The sequence below is a fragment of the Ranitomeya variabilis genome, chromosome 7, assembly GCF_051348905.1.
Source record: "Ranitomeya variabilis isolate aRanVar5 chromosome 7, aRanVar5.hap1, whole genome shotgun sequence".
In the NCBI taxonomy this organism is placed as follows: domain Eukaryota; kingdom Metazoa; phylum Chordata; class Amphibia; order Anura; family Dendrobatidae; genus Ranitomeya; species Ranitomeya variabilis.
Window position 1 is genome coordinate 10,984,191 of NC_135238.1, and position 22,498 is coordinate 11,006,688.

The 22,498-nt window shown below is 51.5% G+C and overlaps 2 protein-coding genes across 7 annotated transcripts in view; one reads left to right on the top strand and one right to left on the bottom strand.

The window, feature by feature from the left end:
* On the top strand, positions 1-16,351 carry LOC143785334 (uncharacterized). Its single transcript, XM_077274086.1, has 8 exons — positions 1-142; positions 233-401; positions 568-835; positions 999-1,142; positions 1,729-1,799; positions 1,930-1,985; positions 15,426-15,792; positions 15,867-16,351. The coding sequence occupies exons 1-8, from the start codon at positions 1-3 to the stop codon at positions 16,072-16,074; spliced, it is 1,425 nt and encodes a 474-aa protein (XP_077130201.1). The 3' UTR covers positions 16,075-16,351.
* Positions 16,321-22,498, bottom strand: part of GDPD3 (glycerophosphodiester phosphodiesterase domain containing 3) — an 11,978-nt gene continuing 5,800 nt past the window's right edge. For all 6 annotated transcript variants that reach the window (XM_077273981.1, XM_077273980.1, XM_077273979.1 and 3 more), the window contains 8 exons: positions 20,945-21,080; positions 20,678-20,723; positions 20,476-20,594; positions 19,645-19,734; positions 19,022-19,155; positions 18,749-18,808; positions 16,905-16,956; positions 16,321-16,545 (listed from right to left, as the gene is read on the bottom strand). In XM_077273981.1, the coding sequence (XP_077130096.1) occupies positions 16,360-16,545; positions 16,905-16,956; positions 18,749-18,808; positions 19,022-19,155; positions 19,645-19,734; positions 20,476-20,594; positions 20,678-20,723; positions 20,945-21,080 (823 nt within the window). In that variant the 3' untranslated portion in view covers positions 16,321-16,359. The remainder of the gene's footprint in view (positions 16,546-16,904; positions 16,957-18,748; positions 18,809-19,021; positions 19,156-19,644; positions 19,735-20,475; positions 20,595-20,677; positions 20,724-20,944; positions 21,081-22,498) is intronic.

The window sequence follows — 22,498 nt, forward strand, 5'->3', positions numbered from 1 at the left end:
ATGCGTCACCTCCTGGCCATCCACAGGTCTCGTCTGTCCAGTTGTCACTACAAGTCCGGGCAGGTGTGTTATGCTGGGACTTGTAGTGCGCAGCTCTGGACAGGTCTTCCGCTGGTAGATTCCTTGGGCAAACATGGCAGCGGTGTGTGAATTGCGGTAACCTCAGGTCACTTTCTCCTTGGGTCAGCATTTAGCCATTAGTGACATCGGACGTCTCTTCTGCTTCACTCAGGCACAAAGTTTCCTCATCCCGCTGGATATTATCTCTCTCCGCCATATTGCTCTCCTCCGGGATCGCCAGCCGCGACCGCGCCACAAATCTCTGCCCAATTGGAAAACAGGGAATTATGGGAGAAGTTTAATACCGTGGGGACAGAAATGATACTGACCAAAAATGGGCGGTAAGTGTGTGATGTTCGTCCTGGGCCTCCTGGTTCATGAACAGAATGGGAAGGCAGTAATGGTGGCCAACAGTGGCCGCCACTCTGCATCTGACAGGAACCCCTGGGGTGGGCTTCAGCCTCCCAGCTCGGGGGACGAGTCTGACTGTCCTTCTTGTCCCGACAGGCGGATGTTCCCAGAGTTTTCGGTCTCTTTGTCCGGCCTGGACCCGCACGGTCTCTACAGTCTCTGTGTCCAGGCCGTCCCTGATGGTGAGAACCGCTACAAGTGGCGTGACCGGACCTGGAGCATGAGCAGCAGGGCAGAGCCAGGACCCCCCACCCGTCTCTACCTCCACCCCGAATCCCCAGCCCCTGGTCACCGATGGATGGAGAGACCCGTCTGCTTCAACAAGATCCGACTGACCAACAACACCCTGAGCCAGGGAGGACAGGTATGGCGGAGATGTGTCCATAGAACCTATGAGGATGGCGCCACCTAGTGTCGTATAATCATGAAAAACTGAGAATTATTGTGGTGGCAGGGAGCCCCCTACCTGGACGAGCCTCGTACCCTCATGGCGGCCCTCATAACTTCTCATGATACTTTCTGCTCAGATCGTCCTGCAGTCCATGCACCGTTACTACCTGCGATTATTCATCATCCCCACATCTAATAACGGACCCCATGCCCGGCCGGCCTCCTCCATCTCTTTCCCAGAGACGTCCTTCATAGCGGTCACCAGCTACCAGAATCCCAAGGTCAGTAAGGGTCATTACTTGTGTATGGACACCCCCTTTAAGAGGGTATTTGTGTCTTCGTAGATGGATATTGTCGGATGGTTCTTGTAAAACCGAGCACTTTGGCAATTTACTATTTGTTAAAATCTGCAGCCGTTCATGAGATATTAACACTTTTCTTTTTGTTTACAGTTTGTTGCCTAGGTGACCGACCACCGCTGCTGCCGAGCTTGTAAGCACTGTGCTGAAGCTTGCTGAGAATAGGAGGTAACAGACTGCTCCACCAATGCTGGCCAGCTTTAAAGCAGCACTTACAAGCTCAATAAAAAAGAGCTTGAGCACAATAGGTGGTCGATCTCCATAGCAACCAGGTGTAAACTAAAGTGTTCATATCTCCAGAACGGCTGAAAATTTTAATAAGCTGTAAATTGCAAAATTGCTTGTATTTACTATTTACGATTTGGCAACACCAGATTATGACGATGGGAACAAACCCTTTAAGTGCATTGGGCTCCCTATAAAATCTAAGTTTTATGGCTCCTCCCCCTATCACTGTCTCCTCCCACTTGCACTAGCTCCTCCTCTCACCCATTCTCCCTCTCTGCAGCTCTCCTTGCTGAAAATAGAAGAAAATCCATTTGCAAAAGGAATTAAATATTTCAAGAGTCAGCAGGAAAAGTAAGTGTCGCCCCCTACTGGCACAATATTGGTCTGTGGGTGGTGTCAGCCCCCATAATGTTTTGATTGTGGAATCGTTTATTAAGATGAAACTTTATACAACATAATAGTAAAAAAAAATCTATTTTAGCAGCAATCCAAGAAAAAGGCACCACAGGCCGGGACTGGACGGAGATGGGTCCCCAGGTCAGTCCGAGAGCGCGATATCATCTGCACTAAATGACAAGACATTACAACATACCTCCCTTATTTAATACGTAAAACTCATGCTGAGTCACATCCTGTATTATACTCCAGAGCTGCACTCACTATTCTGCTGGTGCAGTCACTGTGTACATACATTACATTACTGATCCTGAGTTACCTCCTGTATTATACCCCAGAGCTGCACTCACTATTCTGCTGGTGCAGTCACTGTGTACATACATTACTGATCCTGAGTCACATCCTGTATTATACTCCAGAGCTGCACTCACTATTCTGCTGGTGCAGTCACTGTGTACATACATTACATTACTGATCCTGAGTTACCTCCTGTATCTCTTTTTTATTATAAAAGTACAAAACAAAACTTACAGACAAACTCAATAACAAAACAAATTATTCACAGTCCCCAAAAGTCCAATGTCCAGCATATTTATACAAACAAAATGTTCCTCCATTTCATTAATACCCCCAGCAAGGGAAGAGACCTCAACCTATATCCTTTTTCCTCTCCCCTTGTACCTTTTTCCCTCATACACACATACCCATGCATTCATCCCTAGAAAAATAAACAAAAGTCGGCCAACTGCCCTAAAGAAAGTGAATAGGCCACCTGGCCGAAACTTAATCATATATTTTATATATATATATTTTTTTATTTTTATTTTTTTTCCTTTTTTTTTTTTTTTTTTTTTTCCTCCTAAACTAAACCACCACCATTCCCCCAAAGGTCCCACGAAAGTTTGTGGCCTATCACACAAGGTCCCACGAGAGTTTGTGGCCTATCACACAAGGTCCCACGAAAGTTTGTGGCCTTCACTATACAACAAGGTCCACAGAAGTTTATGGCCCTTTTATCCTCTTCTTGGCATCCCGCCGGACGTCCATTCTCCAAAACCCATCCCCCCACCCCCCAAGAAACCCCCCACCCCACCTAAACTAAATCCCCCCTACACGCATCATAGTACACATGTAACATATATACAACCTTATAATAACATATAATCAATAATAACATAATAATAACCAATACACACCTTAACCATGACCAAAGAACAGGCCCAAGTTCAATGCTTGCAAGCCCTATACCCGGGTTACCAATTACAAAACAAAAATCTATAAGTGAGGGTTACAGCCCACCACCAGGAACTGGAGACCATAGAGGCTCTCACCCTAATCTACCGCACATCACCCTGACCCTCCCTAACACAAAAGAGAAAATCCTGTCCCTATTGCCCTACCAATCTCTCCCTACCTGCCCCTACCTGTCCCTCACTGACCCTCACTACCAACCTAATACTAACTACCTGTCCCTAAAGACTGTCCCTATCTGTCCCTCCCTGTCCCTACACATCTATCTGACCCTACAAAATAAAGATGAAAAGATAAATAAGACTAACTCAACCCTATCACAGGCACACAGAACCTAACTCTCCCTAGGGCACATTAAAGGAGAAACCCCTCCAAAGAAGAGAGGCCCTCCCTGCACCCAGCCTCTCAAACTCCAGCAAGCGCACTTTTGCCAGGTCACCCAGGATGTTCCTAATCACCTCTTCCCTGGGGAGGACTTTCCGCTGAGTAGACACTAGACACTGTGCATTCCACGTGTGGAACCTAGTTACTAAACTAACTAAGAAAACAGTGCCCCGATCTCGGCCACCAAGGGACCTGAATGCCCCATAGGCCCACTCCGCATAGGAAAGGCCTGCCAGCCTAGGCCAGCCAATGGAAGCACCCACCCTGCTGTAGACCTCTGTATTAAAGGGACACCGAAGCAGGAAATGCTCCATGCTTTCAAGCATACCGCCACACTCTTCGCGGGGACAATCCCGGTCATCAGAGCATCTGCACTTCAGGTTGTCCCTCACATACAGCTTCCCATGGAAGCAGCGCCAAGCCAAGTCCCAAAACTTCAAGGGGATCCGCTTAGAGTTCAATAACCCGAGCCCCACCTCCAGATCCCAGCTTGGGCAATCCCTGAGCGCCAGGGGCTTCTGAAAGTGGGTCAACAGGACCCTATTGTCAAGTAACCTTCTCGACATGGTCCTGATCTCCCACACTCCCAGACCCCACCGACGGATCACCTTCAGAACCGGGGTAGCATAAGCCGGAAGATGCCCATGAGGTGTTCGAAGGTCCTTTACCTGCCCTCCTGTCTCCCATTCCTGGAAGAAAAGCCGAAACCACCCCCTACAGGAGAATACCCACAGAGGAGCCCTCTCTGACCAGAGGTTGGCGATGTTTGCCTTAAGAAAGGTGTTTACTAGAAACACCACTGGGTTGACCATACCCAACCCTCCTAGTCTCCTCGTGCGGTACGTGACCTCCCTCTTGATTAGGTTCAGCCTATTTCCCCATAACAATTGGAAAAACAGGCTGTAGACCCGTGTCCAAAGAGGCTCTGGCAAGATGCAGACGCTGCCCAAATATATTAGCAAAGGAAGCAAATAGCCCTTGGCAAGACTAACCCTTTCCCTTAGGGTCAAAGACCAACCCTTCCACTGATCCACCTTCTGGGCGGCAATCTTAAGTCTGCCCTCCCAGTTTTGCTGGGGATAGTCCCCCGGGCCGAAACTGATGCCTAATATTTTTGCTGTGGCCTGAGGCCCTGGAAGGGTGTCCGGGAGATCAAAACTTGGATCTCCCCCTCCCAGCCAGAGACTCTCACACTTGTCCCGGTTGATCATGGAACCGGATGCCACCGAGTAGCGTTCAACCTCAGACATCACCCAATCTGCCTCCTCTCTCGAGGATACAAAAAGGGAAACATCATCAGCGTACGCCACTACCCTCAAGGCGGCCTCTGGCTCCGCCTGGTCCATCCTGACTCCCACCAACGGTCCACGCTCCACCCTCCTTAAAAGGGGGTCGATCGCAAACACGTATAACAGCGGGCTCAGAGGACAGCCCTGGCGGACACCAGACCTCACCTCAAAAGGGTGTCCGACCCAACCGTTCACGAGCGGAAAAGTCTCTGCCCCATTGTATAAAACTCTCAACCAATCAACAAACCTCCCAGGCAGACCATACCTCAGAAGGACGGACCAGAGGTACTCATGGTTAACCCGGTCAAAGGCCTTCGCCTGGTCTAAGGACAGCAAGTACCCCTTCCAGTGACCTGCCCTGCCCTGCTCCACTGCCTCCCGGACACCGAGCACAGCACTAAATGTACTGCAGCCTGGAACAGAGCAGTGCTGGGCCCCCGAAAGGAGCCGGGGCGCAAACTGCACCAACCGATTAAAAAGCACCTTTGCCAGAACCTTTCGGTCCGTATTGAGAAGCGCTATGGGACGCCAATTCTCAATACGGGACGAGTCTTTACCCTTTGACAGGATAATCAGGGCTGACTTCCTCATTGAACTGGGTAGAATGCCCGAGGAGAGGCACTCATTAAAAACCTCAGTCAAGAGGGGGACCAAAGAGTCCCTAAAAGTCTTGTAGAACTCGGATGTTAAGCCATCCGGACCGGGCGACTTTTTGGGCCGGAGCCCATCAATCGCCCGTCTCACTTCCTCTTCCCTGATTGCTTCTGCCAAAACATGAAGAGAGGGGTCATCCCCTGGCTCAGGGATGGTTTCAGTCAGGAAAGCCGACATCTCATCCCGATCAGGATCCCTCCTCCCCAAGAGGTGCAAGTAGAAGGATCTGACCACCTCCAGGATCCCTGATTTGGATCTGTTCAGGGACCCCGTACTGTCAATCAGTCCTCTCACCATCTTACAATTCACTGACAACCTGCAGTTTCTGTAAGGGTCGGGCGAGCGGTACCTCCCGAAATCCCTCTCAAAAACCAAGGATGTGTGGCTATCATACTGGCACCCCTTGAGCAAGGTCTTCACCCTGGAGATTTCCTCTCGGTCCCCTCCAGTCGAGACGAGCTGCTCGAGTTTCCTCCCCAGCTCCCGATACAGGCGGTACCTGTTCAGGCCTCTGAGGCTCGAGAGCTGACGGAAGAACCCCGCGACCCTTCTTTTGAAGATCTCCCACCACTCAGACTTATTGCTACAAAGACCCAAGAGAGGTACCTGGCTCTGAAGAAATTCCTCAAAGGACTGTCTTACTTCCGCCTCTTCCAGAAGGGACGAATTCAGCTTCCATAGGCCTCTCCCCATCCGGGGGGTCTCTGTAACATTCAAAGTAAAGAAAATGAAACAGTGATCGGAGAACTCCACCTCAACAGCGGACACTGCAGAAGAGACGGCTTCCTCCTTTAAAAAAAACCTATCTATCCTAGACCTACTGCTTCCCCTAAAAAAGGTGAAACCCCCGTGACCTGGGGTGTGCCGGATGTGGACATCCACCAGGCGAGCTTCGCTTACTATGCTATTCAAGGCTACGCTATCATAAGCCAGCCGGTCTCCGGGGCCTCCCCTATCACGGAGTCTGGTTACAGTATTAAAATCCCCACCGAAGACCACCTGCCGGCTCGTAAAAAGATAGGGCTTGATCCTCAGGAAGAGACATTTACGGTCCCACTTAGATTGCGGGCCATATATATTGATGAGCCGAAGCTCCTGTCCCCTCATGAAGACGTCAAGGACCAAACATCTCCCCATTTCTACCTCGATCACCCGTCTGCATTCCACCTCCACGGTCTTAAAAAGGACCGCTACCCCGCTATACGGCTCGGCCGCAAGAGACCAGTATGAGGGCCCACTCCTCCATTCCCTCTTTGCTTTGTAGATGGACCCCAGGTCCGTTAGTCTGGTCTCCTGCAAAAATAAAATATCAGCCTCAACCCGGGTGAAAAAATCAAAGGCCGTAAATCTAGCCGTATCCGACTTTATGCTGGCGACATTAATCGACGCCAGAGTCAACGGGGTAGGTTCCGCCATCATGGGTGATTGAGTTAGATGGCCTGTTTTTTAACCGTACCCCCTGATTTCCTCTCCCCTTCTGAGGAGGAGCCCGACTCACCCCTCCTCTTTAAAGATACCGAGGTGTCCATATCCTCCTTTATAGCACTGGATTTCCCAGAAATAGATTCCTTGCCCCTGGACCCCGAGGTAGTCCCCCCTCCAGAGGAGTGTGAATCCCCCGGAGGACAGACCTCACCACTCCCCGAAGGCACCCCAGATGTTGCGACCGGCCCCTCACCCCCGACCTCCGACACAGCAGAGTCATCGAGGGCTTGGAACCGATTGGAGAGGGGGATCAGAGGGGAGTCAGCGAGCTTTTCCGTAGGCACCCCAGTGGCCAGGGGGGGAGCTTAGATTTTTTAGCCTTGCTCTTCCTCTTCTTCCGACTCTTACCGGTACGATTGTCACCCGTTTTTTTAGGCTGCTCCACCACCTCTTCATCCAGACTTTCATACTGGGAAGAGTTATCAGAAGCAGCCAACTCCTCCCTCTCCAACCTCCGGATCTCCTCGCTCACCGCCTTCTCCCCCAGGGCCTCAGAGGCTTCGGCTGCCGTCTCCAGGGTGGGGGCAGTCATCACCCCAGTTGCCTGAGGCTTATCCTGCCCCCTGCCCTTACGGCTCCTCACCTGTTGCCACTGGTGGGCAGATGTACCAGCCTCTCCTTTCCTCACCGACCCCTCAGCTCCCCTCATGCCTCCACCCTCAGCCACAGCAGAAGTTGCACCACCGGGGACCCCCCCTTGGCTCCCCCCTGCCGGGCCAGAGATGGTGCTGGAAAAGGAACGGGGGCAGCGGCTATACGGGTGACCTAGGTCACCACACAGGTGACACCTAATGTCACCACAGGCCGCGGCAAGATGGCCTACCGCGCCACACAAGGCACATTTCTGTACCTTGCAGCCTGCGCTGAAGTGGCGGGGATCACCGCACCTGTGGCAGACCTTCGGTTGCCCCTGGTAGAAGATCTGGATTCTGTCCCTACCCAGAAATGCTGAGGAAGGGATGTGGGTGACCGTACCTCCTGAAACCTTCAACTTTACCATGAAGGTCCAGCCCCCTGACCAAATGCCAAACTCGTCCCTATTTTTTTTAGGGACCTCGGTGACTTCCCCATAACGGGAAAGCCACGTCATTATGTCGACCCCAGAGAGTGACTCGTTACTTGTCAGAACGGTCACCCTCTTTACACTATTTTGGCGAGACACCGCCTGCACGGCAAAGTCTTGCCAGCCGGGCTCCCCCTTTGCCAGTTCGAAATTCGACCAGAAAAGCTCCAAGCCCTCTGGCCGAACAAAACTGACATCGAAGAAGGAGGTGCCAAACGGATGAATCAGGGCAAAGATGTCCGTCGCCCTGAAGTCCATCTTCAGAAGGAGCTCCACAACCCTCGCCCTTGGCGGGCACGCTTCACTGCCCCTCCACCGAAGACGGACCACATTCCGCCTGGCCACCCCTTGCCCGGCTGTCGGGAGGGACCAAACCGTTTCCCCTTCCCTTTTATCTTGGAAGGCAGCCTGGCCGTGTCTATCCAGCCAAAAGGCCAAGTCCACCACTCTTCCCTCTACTTCGATCGTCCGTTCTCCCTTTTTGAGGGCCTCCAGGAAGCGGCGCCGCAAAACGCTATCCCTGAGGTCCAGAGGCGAGGAAACCCCCTGACTAGACCCCGGGGCTCCAGCCACCACCCCCGAATAACTCCGAGAACCTGTGGCTGGGGGGGCAGATGGACCGGCCCCCTCCCCCCTTCTCCCACTACCATCAGACACCGTACTCACACTTGCCACCTTAGACGCACTGCCACTCGCATCCTCAACCATAGACACTTCCATACCCGCACCCTCCTCATCCACTCCATCAGTCACCCTACTCTCACTCACATGCACACTGGGGTCAGTATTATTTTGCCTCACCTTTTGGGTATTTCCAGGTTCTGTTACACCTCTGCTACCGCCACCTACTGGTGGCATCCTCCCTGCTGGGGGGTTTGACACACACAGCGCTGCTGTCCCTTTAAGAGTCCTGCTGCCATGGGACTTAAGCAGCACAGCCTGACTTTCCACCACAGCAGGCACAGAGTCTCCTCCCTCACTGGCAGGTAGGAAGCCAGGTGCAGACTCACCTCCATCCTGCCTTGTCACCGGAGCCCCCACCGCAGGTAAGCCCCCAGACTCAGGGGACCCCACCAGGCAGGCGCCCTTGCTGCTATCTGCTGCAGTCCCTGCTCCATTGCTGGCTAAGACCATTTTTTTTCCTTTTCCTTGGGAAGCCACGCCCCCAGCCTTCAGCCGCACAGCAGAGCTATCCAAAGCTGCACCTGCATGGGCAGCAGGTGCCGAGGAGGCCACGCCCCCTGAGACCGGCCGCAGCGGGACCCCCAGAGCCGACCCAGAGCTGGATCCACCCCCAGGAATCCCCCCGGCGGTACCAGTCCCCTGAGGCACAGCACCCCCCACCACCACACCCTGGGCCACAAACAGCCTGGCCACAGCAACTCCAGCGGCTGGCCCCAGGCTAGGCCACTCCCCCTCAGCATCCACCAGCGGCGGTGCCCCCAATGCAGGAGGCCCCGACTTCACCGCAGACCCCGCCAGGGGAGGCCCCACCATTTTCTTTTTATGAGCCTGTAATGCCGAAGCCGCAGGCCCCTCCCCCTTTACTTTACTAGGTGCCTGGGACCCCAGAAGCGATCCAGATTTAGCGGATCCGTAAGTGGGGGACCCGGACACCCCAGCGCTCACCGCCGGAGATGCGGTCCCGGCTGCCACTCTCTTGCCCACCTCTGGGCCACCTTCCACACCATGCTCCATATCAGACACATCACTACCCCCTCCGTTACCACAAACAGAGGCAGCGCCCTGCGTGTCATAGCCTGTAATCTCCCCGCTCCCTCGCTGCGGACCCACAACAGAGTCCGAGCCGGGGTGGGTAGCGGGTGCCGCACAGCGGGATCGGGGGGCCCCAGAGAGGGGGACATACACATATTTCTCCACAGTAGATGTTTTCTTGTTATTCCTTTTCTTAACCTTCCTCTTCATCCCCCTCCTGGTTGCCTCGTCCTCACAGATCTCATCCCCGAACCTCAGCTGGTTAAAACGGACCGGGGACTCGATCTGCCGGATCTGCTGCATGACGAGGCAGCCCCCCTCACTGCTACTACCACCATCCTCATCCTTCCCCTCGCTCCCGCTGTCCCCTGAAGGGCCAGAATCTGACGGGAGAGCCACCTGCTCGGGGGCTATCCCGCTATGCGACGCCTGGAGATCTCTTACCAGGCCACCAGGCGGTGGGTAGGGCGCGACCTCCTCCTCGCATTCCTCATCATCCTCCTCCACCACCTGGCCGGAGCTCCGTGATCCCTCCGGAGCCACACCGGTCATGGCTCTGAACCGGTCGTCGTTCTCCAGCTTTTCACGGAAGGGCCCGCTGCCATCCAGGATCTCACACCTCCGGCTTTCCAGGTCTTGTATGGATTGTTTTATCTTCTTGACCGCGGCGGATAGCTCGGCCTTCTTATTGCCGGAGGCCCTGTCAGACCTGTCCTTAGCTACCCTCAACTCCCCCCAGAGGGATTTTAGCTTCCTTGAGGCGTCATCATACTCGCAGAGGTGCGCATGGATGCGTGAACCATAGCCCACGGCGGATTCTCTAGCCGCCTTAGTACCCCAACCAAGGGGCACCGCTGCAACACCCCTGCTCGTACTAGGCCTACCTCCGGGGGAAGGAGCCGCCGCGGCCTCAGGGGTCCTACGGGTCTTCATGCTGGATCCCTTGCCTGATCCTTGGCCAGATCTTGTGGCCCTAGCCGGAGTTGGAGTCCTCCCACCCCCCGCCGGCTTGGACCGGGAGGCGGGAGCCGGGGGCCCAGCCCCGGAGGCCAGTCCCAAAATGAGCCTTCTTTCCTGGGAAGGGGGCAGACAAAAAGTCCTGGATGAAAAAGTTTACCTCCCTTCCCAGGAGCTCTCTCTATGCAGCACACAGAGCACACGGCAAGCAGGCTCCACCTCTTCCTGCTGTGCAGTCACTGTGTACATACATTACATTACTGATCCTGAGTTACATCCTGTATTATCCTCCAGAGCTGCACTCACTATTCTGCTGCTGCAGTCACTGTGTACATACATTACTGATCCTGAGTTACATCCTGTATTATACACCAGAGCTGCACTCACTATTCTGCTGGTGCAGTCACTGTGTACATACATTACATTACTGATCCTGAGTTACATCCTGTATTATACTCCAGAGCTGCACTCACTATTCTGCTGCTGCAGTCACTGTGTACATACATTACTGATCCTGAGTTACATCCTGTATTATACACCAGAGCTGCACTCACTATTCTGCTGGTGCAGTCACTGTGCACATACATTACATTACTGATCCTGAGTTACATCCTGTATGATACCCCAGAGCTGCACTCACTATTCTGCTGGTGCAGTCACTGTGTACATACATTATATTACTGATCCTGAGTTACCTCCTGTATTATACCCCAGAGCTGCACTCACTATTCTGCTGGTGCAGTCACTGTGTACATACATTACATTACTGATCCTGAGTTACCTCCTGTATTATACCCCAGAGCTGCACTCACTATTCTGCTGGTGCAGTCACTGTGTACATACATTACATTACTGATCCTGAGTTACCTCCTGTATTATACCCCAGAGCTGCACTCACTATTCTGCTGGTGCAGTCACTGTGTACATACATTACATTACTGATCCTGAGTTACCTCCTGTATTATACCCCAGAGCTGCACTCACTATTCTGCTGGTGCAGTCACTGTGTACATACATTACATTACTGATCCTGAGTTACCTCCTGTATTATACCCCAGAGCTGCACTCACTATTCTGCTGGTGCAGTCACTGTGTACATACATTACATTACTGATCCTGAGTTACATCCTGTATTATACTCCAGAGCTGCACTCACTATTCTGCTGGTGCTGTCACTGTGTACATACATTACATTACTGATCCTGTACTGATCCTGTATTATACCCCAGAGCTGCACTCACTATTCTGCTGGTGCAGTCACTGTGTACATACATTACTGATCCTGAGTTAACTCCTGTATTATCCTCCAGAGCTGCACTCACTATTCTCCTGGTGCAGTCACCGTGTACATACATTACATTACTGATCCTGAGTTTCATCCTGTATTATACTCCAGAGCTGCACTCACTATTCTGCTGGTGCAGTCACTTTGTATATACATTACATTACTGATCCTGAGTTACATCCTGTATTATACTCCAGAGCTGCACTCACTATTCTGCTGGTGCAGTCACTGTGTACATACATTACATTACTGGTCCTGAGTTACATCCTGTATTATACCCCAGAGCTGCACTCACTATTCTGCTGGTGCAGTCACTGTGTACATACATTACATTACTGATCCTGAGTTACCTCCTGTATTATACCCCAGAGCTGCACTCACTATTCTGCTGGTGCAGTCACTGTGTACATACATTACATTACTGATCCTGAGTTACATCCTGTATTATACTCCAGAGCTGCACTCACTATTCTGCTGGTGCTGTCACTGTGTACATACATTACATTACTGATCCTGTACTGATCCTGTATTATACCCCAGAGCTGCACTCACTATTCTGCTGGTGCAGTCACTGTGTACATACATTACTGATCCTGAGTTACCTCCTGTATTATACCCCAGAGCTGCACTCACTATTCTGCTGGTGCAGTCACTGTGTACATACATTATATTACTGATCCTGAGTTAACTCCTGTATTATCCTCCAGAGCTGCACTCACTATTCTCCTGGTGCAGTCACCGTGTACATACATTACATTACTGATCCTGAGTTTCATCCTGTATTATACTCCAGAGCTGCACTCACTATTCTGCTGGTGCAGTCACTTTGTATATACATTACATTACTGATCCTGAGTTACCTCCTGTATTATACCCCAGAGCTGCACTCACTATTCTGCTGGTGCAGTCACTGTGTACATACATTACATTACTGATCCTGAGTTACCTCCTGTATTATACCCCAGAGCTGCACTCACTATTCTGCTGGTGCAGTCACTGTGTACATACATTACATTACTGATCCTGAGTTACCTCCTGTATTATACCCCAGAGCTGCACTCACTATTCTGCTGGTGCAGTCACTGTGTACATACATTACATTACTGATCCTGAGTTACCTCCTGTATTATACTCCAGAGCTGCACTCACTATTCTGCTGGTGCAGTCACTGTGTACATACATTACATTACTGATCCTGAGTTACCTCCTGTATTATACCCCAGAGCTGCACTCACTATTCTGCTGGTGCAGTCACTGTGTACATACATTACATTACTGATCCTGAGTTACCTCCTGTATTATACTCCAGAGCTGCACTCACTATTCTGCTGGTGCAGTCACTGTGTACATACATTACATTACTGATCCTGAGTTACCTCCTGTATTATACCCCAGAGCTGCACTCACTATTCTGCTGGTGCAGTCACTGTGTACATACATTACATTACTGATCCTGAGTTACCTCCTGTATTATACTCCAGAGCTGCACTCACTATTCTGCTGGTGCAGTCACTGTGTACATACATTACATTACTGATCCTGATTTACCTCCTGTATTATACTCCAGAGCTGCACTCACTATTCTGCTGGTGCAGTCACTGTGTACATACATTACATTACTGATCCTGATTTACCTCCTGTATTATACCCCAGAGCTGCACTCACTATTCTGCTGGTGCAGTCACTGTGTACATACATTACATTACTGATCCTGAGTTATCTCCTGTATTATACTCCAGAGCTGCACTCACTATTCTGCTGGTGCAGTCACTGTGTACATACATTACTGATCCTGAGTTACCTCCTGTATTATACCCCAGAGCTGCACTCACTATTCTGCTGGTGCAGTCACTGTGTACATACATTACATTACTGATCCTGAGTTACATCCTGTATTATACTCCAGAGCTGCACTCACTATTCTCCTGGTGCAGTCACCGTGTACATACATTACATTACTGATCCTGAGTTACATCCTGTATTATACTCCAGAGCTGCACTCACTATTCTGCTGGTGCAGTCACTGTGTACATACATTACATTACTGATCCTGAGTTACATCCTGTATTATACTCCAGAGCTGCACTCACTATTCTGCTGGTGCAGTCACTGTGTACATAAATTACATTACTGATCCTGAGTTACATCCTGTATTATACTCCAGAGCTGCACTCACTATTCTGCTGGTGCAGTCACTGTGTACATACATTACATTACTGATCCTGAGTTACATCCTGTATTATACTCCAGAGCTGCACTCACTATTCTGCTGGTGCAGTCACTGTGTACATACATTACATTACTGATCCTGATTTACTTCCTGTATTATACCCCAGAGCTGCACTCACTATTCTGCTGGTGCAGTCACTGTGTACATACATTACATTACTGATCCTGAGTTACATCCTGTATTATACTCCAGAGCTGCACTCACTATTCTGCTGGTGCAGTCACTGTGTACATACATTACTGATCCTGAGTTACATCCTGTATTATACCCCAGAGCTGCACTCACTATACTGCTGGTGCAGTCACTATATACATGCATTACATTACTGATCCTGAGTTTCCGCCTGTATTATACCCCAGAGCTGCGCTCACTATTCTGCTGGTGCAGTCACTGTGTACATACATTACATTACTGATCCTGAGTTACATCCTGTATTATACCCCAGAGCTGCACTCACTATACTGCTGGTGCAGTCACTATATACATGCATTACATTACTGATCCTGAGTTTCTGCCTGTATTATACCCCAGAGCTGCACTCACTATTCTGCTGGTGCAGTCACTATATACATGCATTACATTACTGATCCTGAGTTACCTCCTGTATTATACCCCAGAGCTGCACTCACTATTCTGCTGGTGCAGTCACTGTGTACATACATTACATTACTGATCCTGAGTTTCCGCCTGTATTATACCCCAGAGCTGCACTCACTATTCTGCTGGTGCAGTCACTATATACATGCATTACATTACTGATCCTGAGTTACATCCTGTATTATACACCAGAGCTGCACTCACTATTCTGCTGGTGCAGTCACTGTGTACATACATTACATTACTGATCCTGAGTTACATCCTGTATTATACCCCAGAGCTGCACTCACTATTCTGCTGGTGCAGTCACTGTGTACATACATTACTGATCCTGAGTTATATCCTGTATTATACCCCAGAGCTGCACTCACTATTCTGCTGGTGCAGTCACTGTGTACATACATTACTGATCCTGAGTTACATCCTGTATTATACTCCAGAGCTGCACTCACTATACTGCTGGTGCAGTCACTATATACATGCATTACATTACTGATCCTGAGTTTCCGCCTGTATTATACCCCAGAGCTGCGCTCACTAGTCTGTCTTAGTTATTGGAAACAATCAGTACTTGTGGATATAGGCCCCTAACAGCTTAGTTGAGCCCCTACATTGCAGAGGACGCTCGGCTACATATAATATACGCTGGTTTTGTTTTCTGTCTTTTCAGTTATTAAGAGACATAACGAGAGCGCCGCGGAGCTGACAGCCTCTCAGAGAGACAGCAGGGTGGAGAGTCCCGGAGATGAGAATGTGGAGAGACGTCTTGTATCAGCAGAGAGGAGCGGAGCAGAAGAAGAGCAGAGGCCGGAAGTCACAGAAAAGAGACAGACACCTGGAGAAGAGAGTCCCCGAGACTTCCCGAGCCTGGCCAAGGGCAGAGACAGGACACACAGGGAGGCTACAGAGGACAGAGAGGAGCGGGCACACAGGACAGACAGCCTCATACAGTGGGACCCCGTAACACAGAGTCCCCTGTGGGCAGCCCCCTCTGCGCTGTCAGCCTACAGTCCCCGCGCCTGCCCCCTAGGTCACAGGTAAGGTCGTTGTCTCTGCACTTGACGTGTCCCGCCCGTCGTGCCGCTATCTGACCGCTCCTCTTCATTTCCAGATTGGCTCTTCCTCCTCCTTCCGCTTTGGCCCCGTTTCCTCCCTCGGCCTCTAATTTGCATCCTGTTGCCCCCTATTTTATGGGCTCCTGGGCCTCTCCGCCAGTCAGACTGAGTTACCCCTTTTCTGCCCTGAATGCCCCCCTCCTGCATCAGGTGTGCACGCCGCCCTGGTATCTGCCCCCACATACCACCTCGGGGGGCCTCTGATGGCACAAGCACGGTATGGGGCCCTGCACAGCAGCACAGAGGACTACGGTGCCCGGCCTGAGCGGTGACCAGTGACTGCTGAGGATGATAATGGCCGAGACATCCACGAGGGCGTGAAGCGGAAGATGTGCTGCAGCAGAGAGGACGGGGGATGCTCTGCAGACATGACATTCTCCCATCTCCGGGGTCTCGGTGACGTGTGTGGTCTCCACTATGATGGCCGCCGCCGCCCCATGAGCTGTATAATACTGTATAATAAAGCCTTTATTTACATCACTACATCAGTCACATGTGCTGCTGCTCCCCTCCCGACGAGGTGGCCGGGGCCTCGGCCCCCCGAGTCCTCTGCTCCCCATCATATTCCTGCAGGAAGGTGTGAAGCTTCGAGGGGTAATCGGTCATAACCCCGGTGACCCCGCAGTCCAAGGCTCGCCGGAAATCAGAGTCCTGGTTCAGTACCCAGAGGTAAACCTGTAGGGGGCGCAACAGAGGACACGAGAATAGGTATGCAGAGTATCACACCCATCATATGACTGCTGCAGCCTATCATACCCATTATATGACCACTGCTGACTATCACACCCATCATGACTGCTGCAGACTATCATACCCATCATAAAACGTCTGCAGACTATCACACCCATCATATGACTGCTGCAGACTATCACACCCAGCATATGACTGCTGCAGACTATCACACCCAGCATATGACCACTGCAGACTATCACATCCATTATCTGACCGCTGCAGACTGTCCCAGCCATCATAAGACGTCTGCAGACTATCACATCTGCCATATGACTGGGTCGGGTATCACAGGGCTCGGGTACCTGGATGCCTCTGGCCTGGAGGTGCTGGAATAGACTCTTCCTCATTATTAGTCTGTAAGAAAAATGAATGGTGTCATTATAACCGGTGACATCACATACCGCGACGTAATATAATATTATAATGCGGGGTCACAGACACATACAGCGGCTTCTCACTAAATGAAAATATCATCAAAAAGTGAATTTATTTCAGTTCTTCAATACAGAAAGTGAATCTCCTATATTGTATAGAGTGATTACACACAGAGTGATCTATTCCACGTGTTTATTTCTGTTAATGTTGATGATTTTGGCTTACAGCCAATGAAAACCCAAAAGTCATTATCTCAGTAAATTAGAATACTTTATAACACCGGCTTGAAAAATGATTGTAAAATCTGGAATGTCGTCCTACTGAATGTATGATCAGTAAATGCACTCAATACTTGGTCGGGGCTCCTGTGCATCAATTACTGCATCAATGCGGCGTGGCATGGAGGCGATCAGCCTGTGGCACTGCTGAGGGGTTATGGAAGCCCAGGTTGCTTTGATAACAGCCTTCAGCTCGCCTGCATTATTGGGTCTGGTGTCTCTCATCTTCCTCTTGACAATACTCCATAGATTCTCTATGGGGTTAAGGTCAGGTGAGTTTGCTTCCAATCAAGCCCAGTGATACTGTTGTTTTTACACCAGGTATTGGTACTTTTTGGCAGTGTGGACAGGGGCCAAGTCCTGCTGGAGAATGACATTTCCATCTCCAAAAAGCTTGTCGGCAGAGGGAAGCATGAAGTGCTCTACAATGTCCTGGTAGACGGCTGCGCTGACTTTGGTCTTGATAAAACACAGTGGACCTACACCAGCAGATGACATGGCTCCCCAAACCATCACTGATTGTGGAGACTTCACACTAGACCTCCAGCAGCTTGGATTGTGGCCTCCACTCTTCCTCCAGACTCTGGGACCTTGGACCACTGACAACAGTCCAGTTCTTCTTCTCCTTGGCCCAGGTAAGACACTTCTGGCGTTGTCTATTGGTCATGAGTGGCTGACACAAGGAATGTGACACTTGTAGCCCATGTCCTGGACACGTCTGTGTGTGGTGAAGCAATGACTCCAGCAGCAGTCCACTCCTTGTGAATCTCCCCCACATTACTGAATGGCCTTTTCTTAACAATCCTTTCCAGGCTGCGGTTATCCCGGTTCCTTGTGCTCCTTTTTCTACCACACTTTTTCCTTCCACTTCACTCTCCATTAATATGCTTGGATACAGCACTGTGTGAACAGCCGGCTTCTATAGCAATGACCTTTTGTGGCTTCCCCTCCTTGTGGAGTGTATCAGTGACGCCTTCTGGACATCTGTCAGGTCCCCAGTCTTCCCCATGATTGTGGAGCTACTGAAACAGACTAAGGGACCTTTATAAACGCTTAGGAAGAATTTACAGGTGATTATTGTTAGTTAATCTAATTTACTGAGATAACGACTTTTGGGTTTTCATTGGCTGTAAGCCATAATCATCAACATTAACAGAAATAAACACGTGAAATAGATCACTCTGTGTGTAATGACTCTATAGAATATAGGAGATTCACTTTTTGTAATGAAGACCTGAAATAAATTGACTTTTTGATGATATTCTAATATAGTGAGAAGCTCCTGTGTGACATTATAACTGCATTTCTCAAGATCTTCACTGCAGATCTGCGGCAGACAGGTGAGACTGGTTTAACCATTCTGTTACCTGCATGCCCATAGTAATAGCTCAAAATCGTCCAGGGGTGACAGATTCCCTTTAACCCATGACGTGCTGCCACATACTGTGCAATGAGGAGTTTCCCTGGAAGAAGTGACGCAGGGAAGAACTTACTTGTCCTGTAGATAAACCAGAAAGCGGCTCCTCATCAGAGAGTGACTGGGAAAATACGTCCTGTAGAGAGAGAAGAGGTGAGACCCCGGAACACAGCCGAGCCCCCGCCCACATCATGTATATGGCCGAGACCCCCTGCACCCTGTATACGGGCGAGCCCCCACCCCCTGTATACGGCGGCGCAGACCCCCTGCACCTGTATGTGGCTGAGCCCTCGCCCACCCCCTGAATACTGCGGTGACCCCCTGCCCCCTGTATATACTGCAGTCTGACCTGTTTATAAGGGACGGCATGTACGTTTCCACCACTGACTCCGGCAAATCCACGAACGGCAGCAGCCCCGTGTAATAGAGGAGGAGGAGGATGGCGCCGCGGCGGGGGGTGAACATGAACGGCATCTCTGGGTTCTGAGGGAAAATGATGAGAAAGTCGTAGTCGTAGTCCCAGGAGAACGAGCGGTGACTCGGGCAGCATTGTACCAAGCTGAATATGGAGGTAATAACCAGGGAGGAGTAGTGGTGGGAGGATGAGAGGAGTAGTGGTGGGAGGATGAGAGGAGTAGTGGGGCTACAGAGGAGGATAAGGGAAAAGGGGACAACTGGTGAGCAGCTGAAAATGATGTAGTAGTAGTAGCGTGGAGATGTGACAGAGGTGGTCGGGAGGACAAGAAAGATGAGAAGAGTAGTACCAAGGAGGGTGAATAGGAGAATGATGGGGTAGTAGTACTAGATGGAAGGATGATTAGGAGATGATAGGAAAGTAGTACTGAGGAGGAGGATGGAGTAATACTAGAAGGAGCATGAAGAAGCAGGAGAGTGCAGGATGGGAGTAGTAGTATATGCGATAATGCAGGAGGATGATGGGATAGTAGTAATCACTGAGGAGAGTAGTAGTACCTCCTTCCGACATTTCTTCATGACCTTGTCACTGGTGCTGGCCCAGATGGTTCTCTCCGTGCGCTGGTATTTCTTCACAAGGTCCGACACCTGCACATAATGATGAGATTACTGTCTGCGGGCACATGGGGGGCACACAACAGGTACATGGGGGCACACAACGGGTACATGGGAGCACACAACGGGTACATGGGAGCACACAACGGGTACATGGGGCAAACAGCGGGTACATAGGGGGCACGCAGCGGGTACATGGGGAGCCAGCGGCGGGTATATGGGGGCACGCAGCGTGTACATAGGGAGTAAACAGCGGGAACATGGGGCAATCGGTGAGTACATGGGGGCACACAGCGGGTACATGGAGAGCAAACGGTGGGTACATGGGGGCGCGCAGCGGGTACATGGGGAGCAAACAGTGGGTACATGGGGGCACGCAGTGGGTACGTGGGGAGCAAATGGCAGGTACATGGGGGCACGCAGCGGGTACATGGGGAGCAAACGGCGGGTACATGGGGCACACAGCTGGTACATGGGGAGCACACGGTGGGTACATGGGGGCACGCAACGGGTACATGGGGAGCAAATGGCGGGTACATGGGGGCACGCAGCGGGTACATGGGGAGCACACGGTGGGTACATGGGGGCACGCAGCGAGTACATGGGGAGCAAATGGCGGGTACATGGGGGCACGCAGCGGGTGCATGGGGAGCAAACGACGGGTACATGGGGGGCAAATGGCAGGTACATGGGGCACACAGCGGGTACACGGGGAGCAAACGATGGATACATGGGGGGCACATGGCAGTACTGCCCACCCCCAGCAGTAGCTACCTTTCTTATCAGTTCATCGCTATCCTCCTTGATCTCCACATTGATGGGTTTATCCGGGTGTCTCCTGAAGACCTCCTCCAGCAGAGGGATACTGTGGTCTGCGCCTGACGAGATGTGACCTGGGACACAAACGTCAGAGGAAAAGCTGGGACTTATAGTTCTCCAACATCCTGAAGCTACCAGATCCGAGACTCCAGCCTACCTGGGAAGAAGGTGACCTCCAGATGCTCACGATAAGGCGGCAGCTCCTGGGGCAGAAAACACATATAAAGTACACGGCCGCCGCTCAGGACCCCAGAGATGTTCATCCTGCACATGATTAGATACAGTGCAGCAAACCCTCAGCTGTGATAGTGAAAGGCCAGCAGAGATATTGAAATGCAAAGGAGCTGAGACCCGCAGAATGCCTCATTACACTGTGTATATTCAGTATATATATATCTCTATCCACACACGTCACTGCCGTTACCTCGTATCTCACGTCCTTTATGTTCACATCGTGTCCTGTTTGCCGTAATAAATTGCCGTCATGTGACACCACGACGCGTCCGTCTATAGTCATGTGACAGTCCAACTCCAGGAGGTCGGTGTGATGGGTGACAGCGCTGCATGAAAAGGAACACTTAAAGGGGTTGTCCAGTAGGTTTTGGGATTACAACAACACTGCCCCCCCGACAGATCAACACTTCCCCTCCAGAGATCAATGTTGCCCCCCACAGATCAATCTCCCCGCATAAATCAACGCTGCCCCCCACAGATCAATCACTCCACAGATCAGCGCTGCCCCCTCAGATAAATTCCCCAACCCATTGATCAACACTGCCTCCTCACAGATCAACACTTCCCCAATACAGATCAATGCTGCCCCCCACAGATCAATCCCCCACAGAGCAGCGCTGCCCCCACAGATAAATTCCCCACTCCACAGATCAGTGCTGCTCCGCACAGATCAGCGCTGCCCACCACAGATCAATCCCCCGACAGATCAGCGCTGCCCCCCAACAGATCAACACTTCCCCTCCACAGATCAACGCTGCCCCCCACAGATCAACGCTGCCCCCACAGATCAACACTGCCCTGCACAGATCAACGCTGCCCCGCACAGATCAACGCTGCCCCCCACAGATCAACGCTGCCCCCCACAGATCAACGCTGCCCCCCACAGATCAACGCTGCCCCGCACAGATCAACGCTGCCCCGCACAGATCGCTGCCCCGCACAGATCAACACTGCCCCCACAGATCAATCCCCCCACAGATCAGCGCTGCCCCCAGATAAATTCCCCACTCCACAGATCAGTGCTGCCCTGCACAGATCAACGCTGACCCCCACAGATTAATCCCCCACAGATCAGCACTACCCCAACAGATCAACTCTTCCCCTCCACAGATCAACGCTGCCACCCACAGATCAACACTGCCCCCCCACAGATCAACGCTGCCCCACACAGATCAACGCTGCCCCCCACAGATCAATGCTGCTCCCCACAGATCAACAGTGCCCCGCACAGATAAACGCTGAACCGTACAGATCAATGCTGCCCCGCACAGATCAACACGGCCCCGCACAGATCAATGCTGCCCTGCACAGATCAAAGCTGCCCCGCACAGATCAACACTGCCCCGCACAGATCAACCCTGCCCCGCACAGATCAACGCTGCCCCGCACAGATCAACACTGCCCCACAAAGATCAACACTGCCCCGCACAGATCAACGCTGCCCCTCACAGATCAACACTGCCCCACACAGATTAACGCTGCCCCGCACAGATCAATGCTGCCCCGCACAGAACAACGCTTCCCCGCACAGATCAACGCTGCCCCGCACAGATCAACGCTGCCCCGCACAGATCAACACTGCCCAGACAGATCAATTCTGCCCCGCACAGATCAACGTTGCCCCCCACAGATCAATGCTGCCTGCATAGATCAACGCTGCCCCTCACAGATCAACACTGCCCCGCACAGATCAACGCTGCCCCGCACAGATTAACGCTGACCCGCACAGATCAACACTGCCCCG

What these genes read in the sequence shown, in the direction of transcription:
- LOC143785334 (XM_077274086.1), top strand. Translation starts at nt 1, where the DNA reads ATGCGTCACCTCCTGGCCATCCACAGGTCTCGTCTGTCCAGTTGTCAC. An exon ending in TTCAAGAGTCAGCAGGAAAA is followed by an intron (nt 1,800 to 1,929) that starts GTAAGTGTCGCC and finishes AATCTATTTTAG; the next exon opens with CAGCAATCCAAGAAAAAGGC. An exon ending in GCCTGCCCCCTAGGTCACAG is followed by an intron (nt 15,793 to 15,866) that starts GTAAGGTCGTTG and finishes CTTCATTTCCAG; the next exon opens with ATTGGCTCTTCCTCCTCCTT.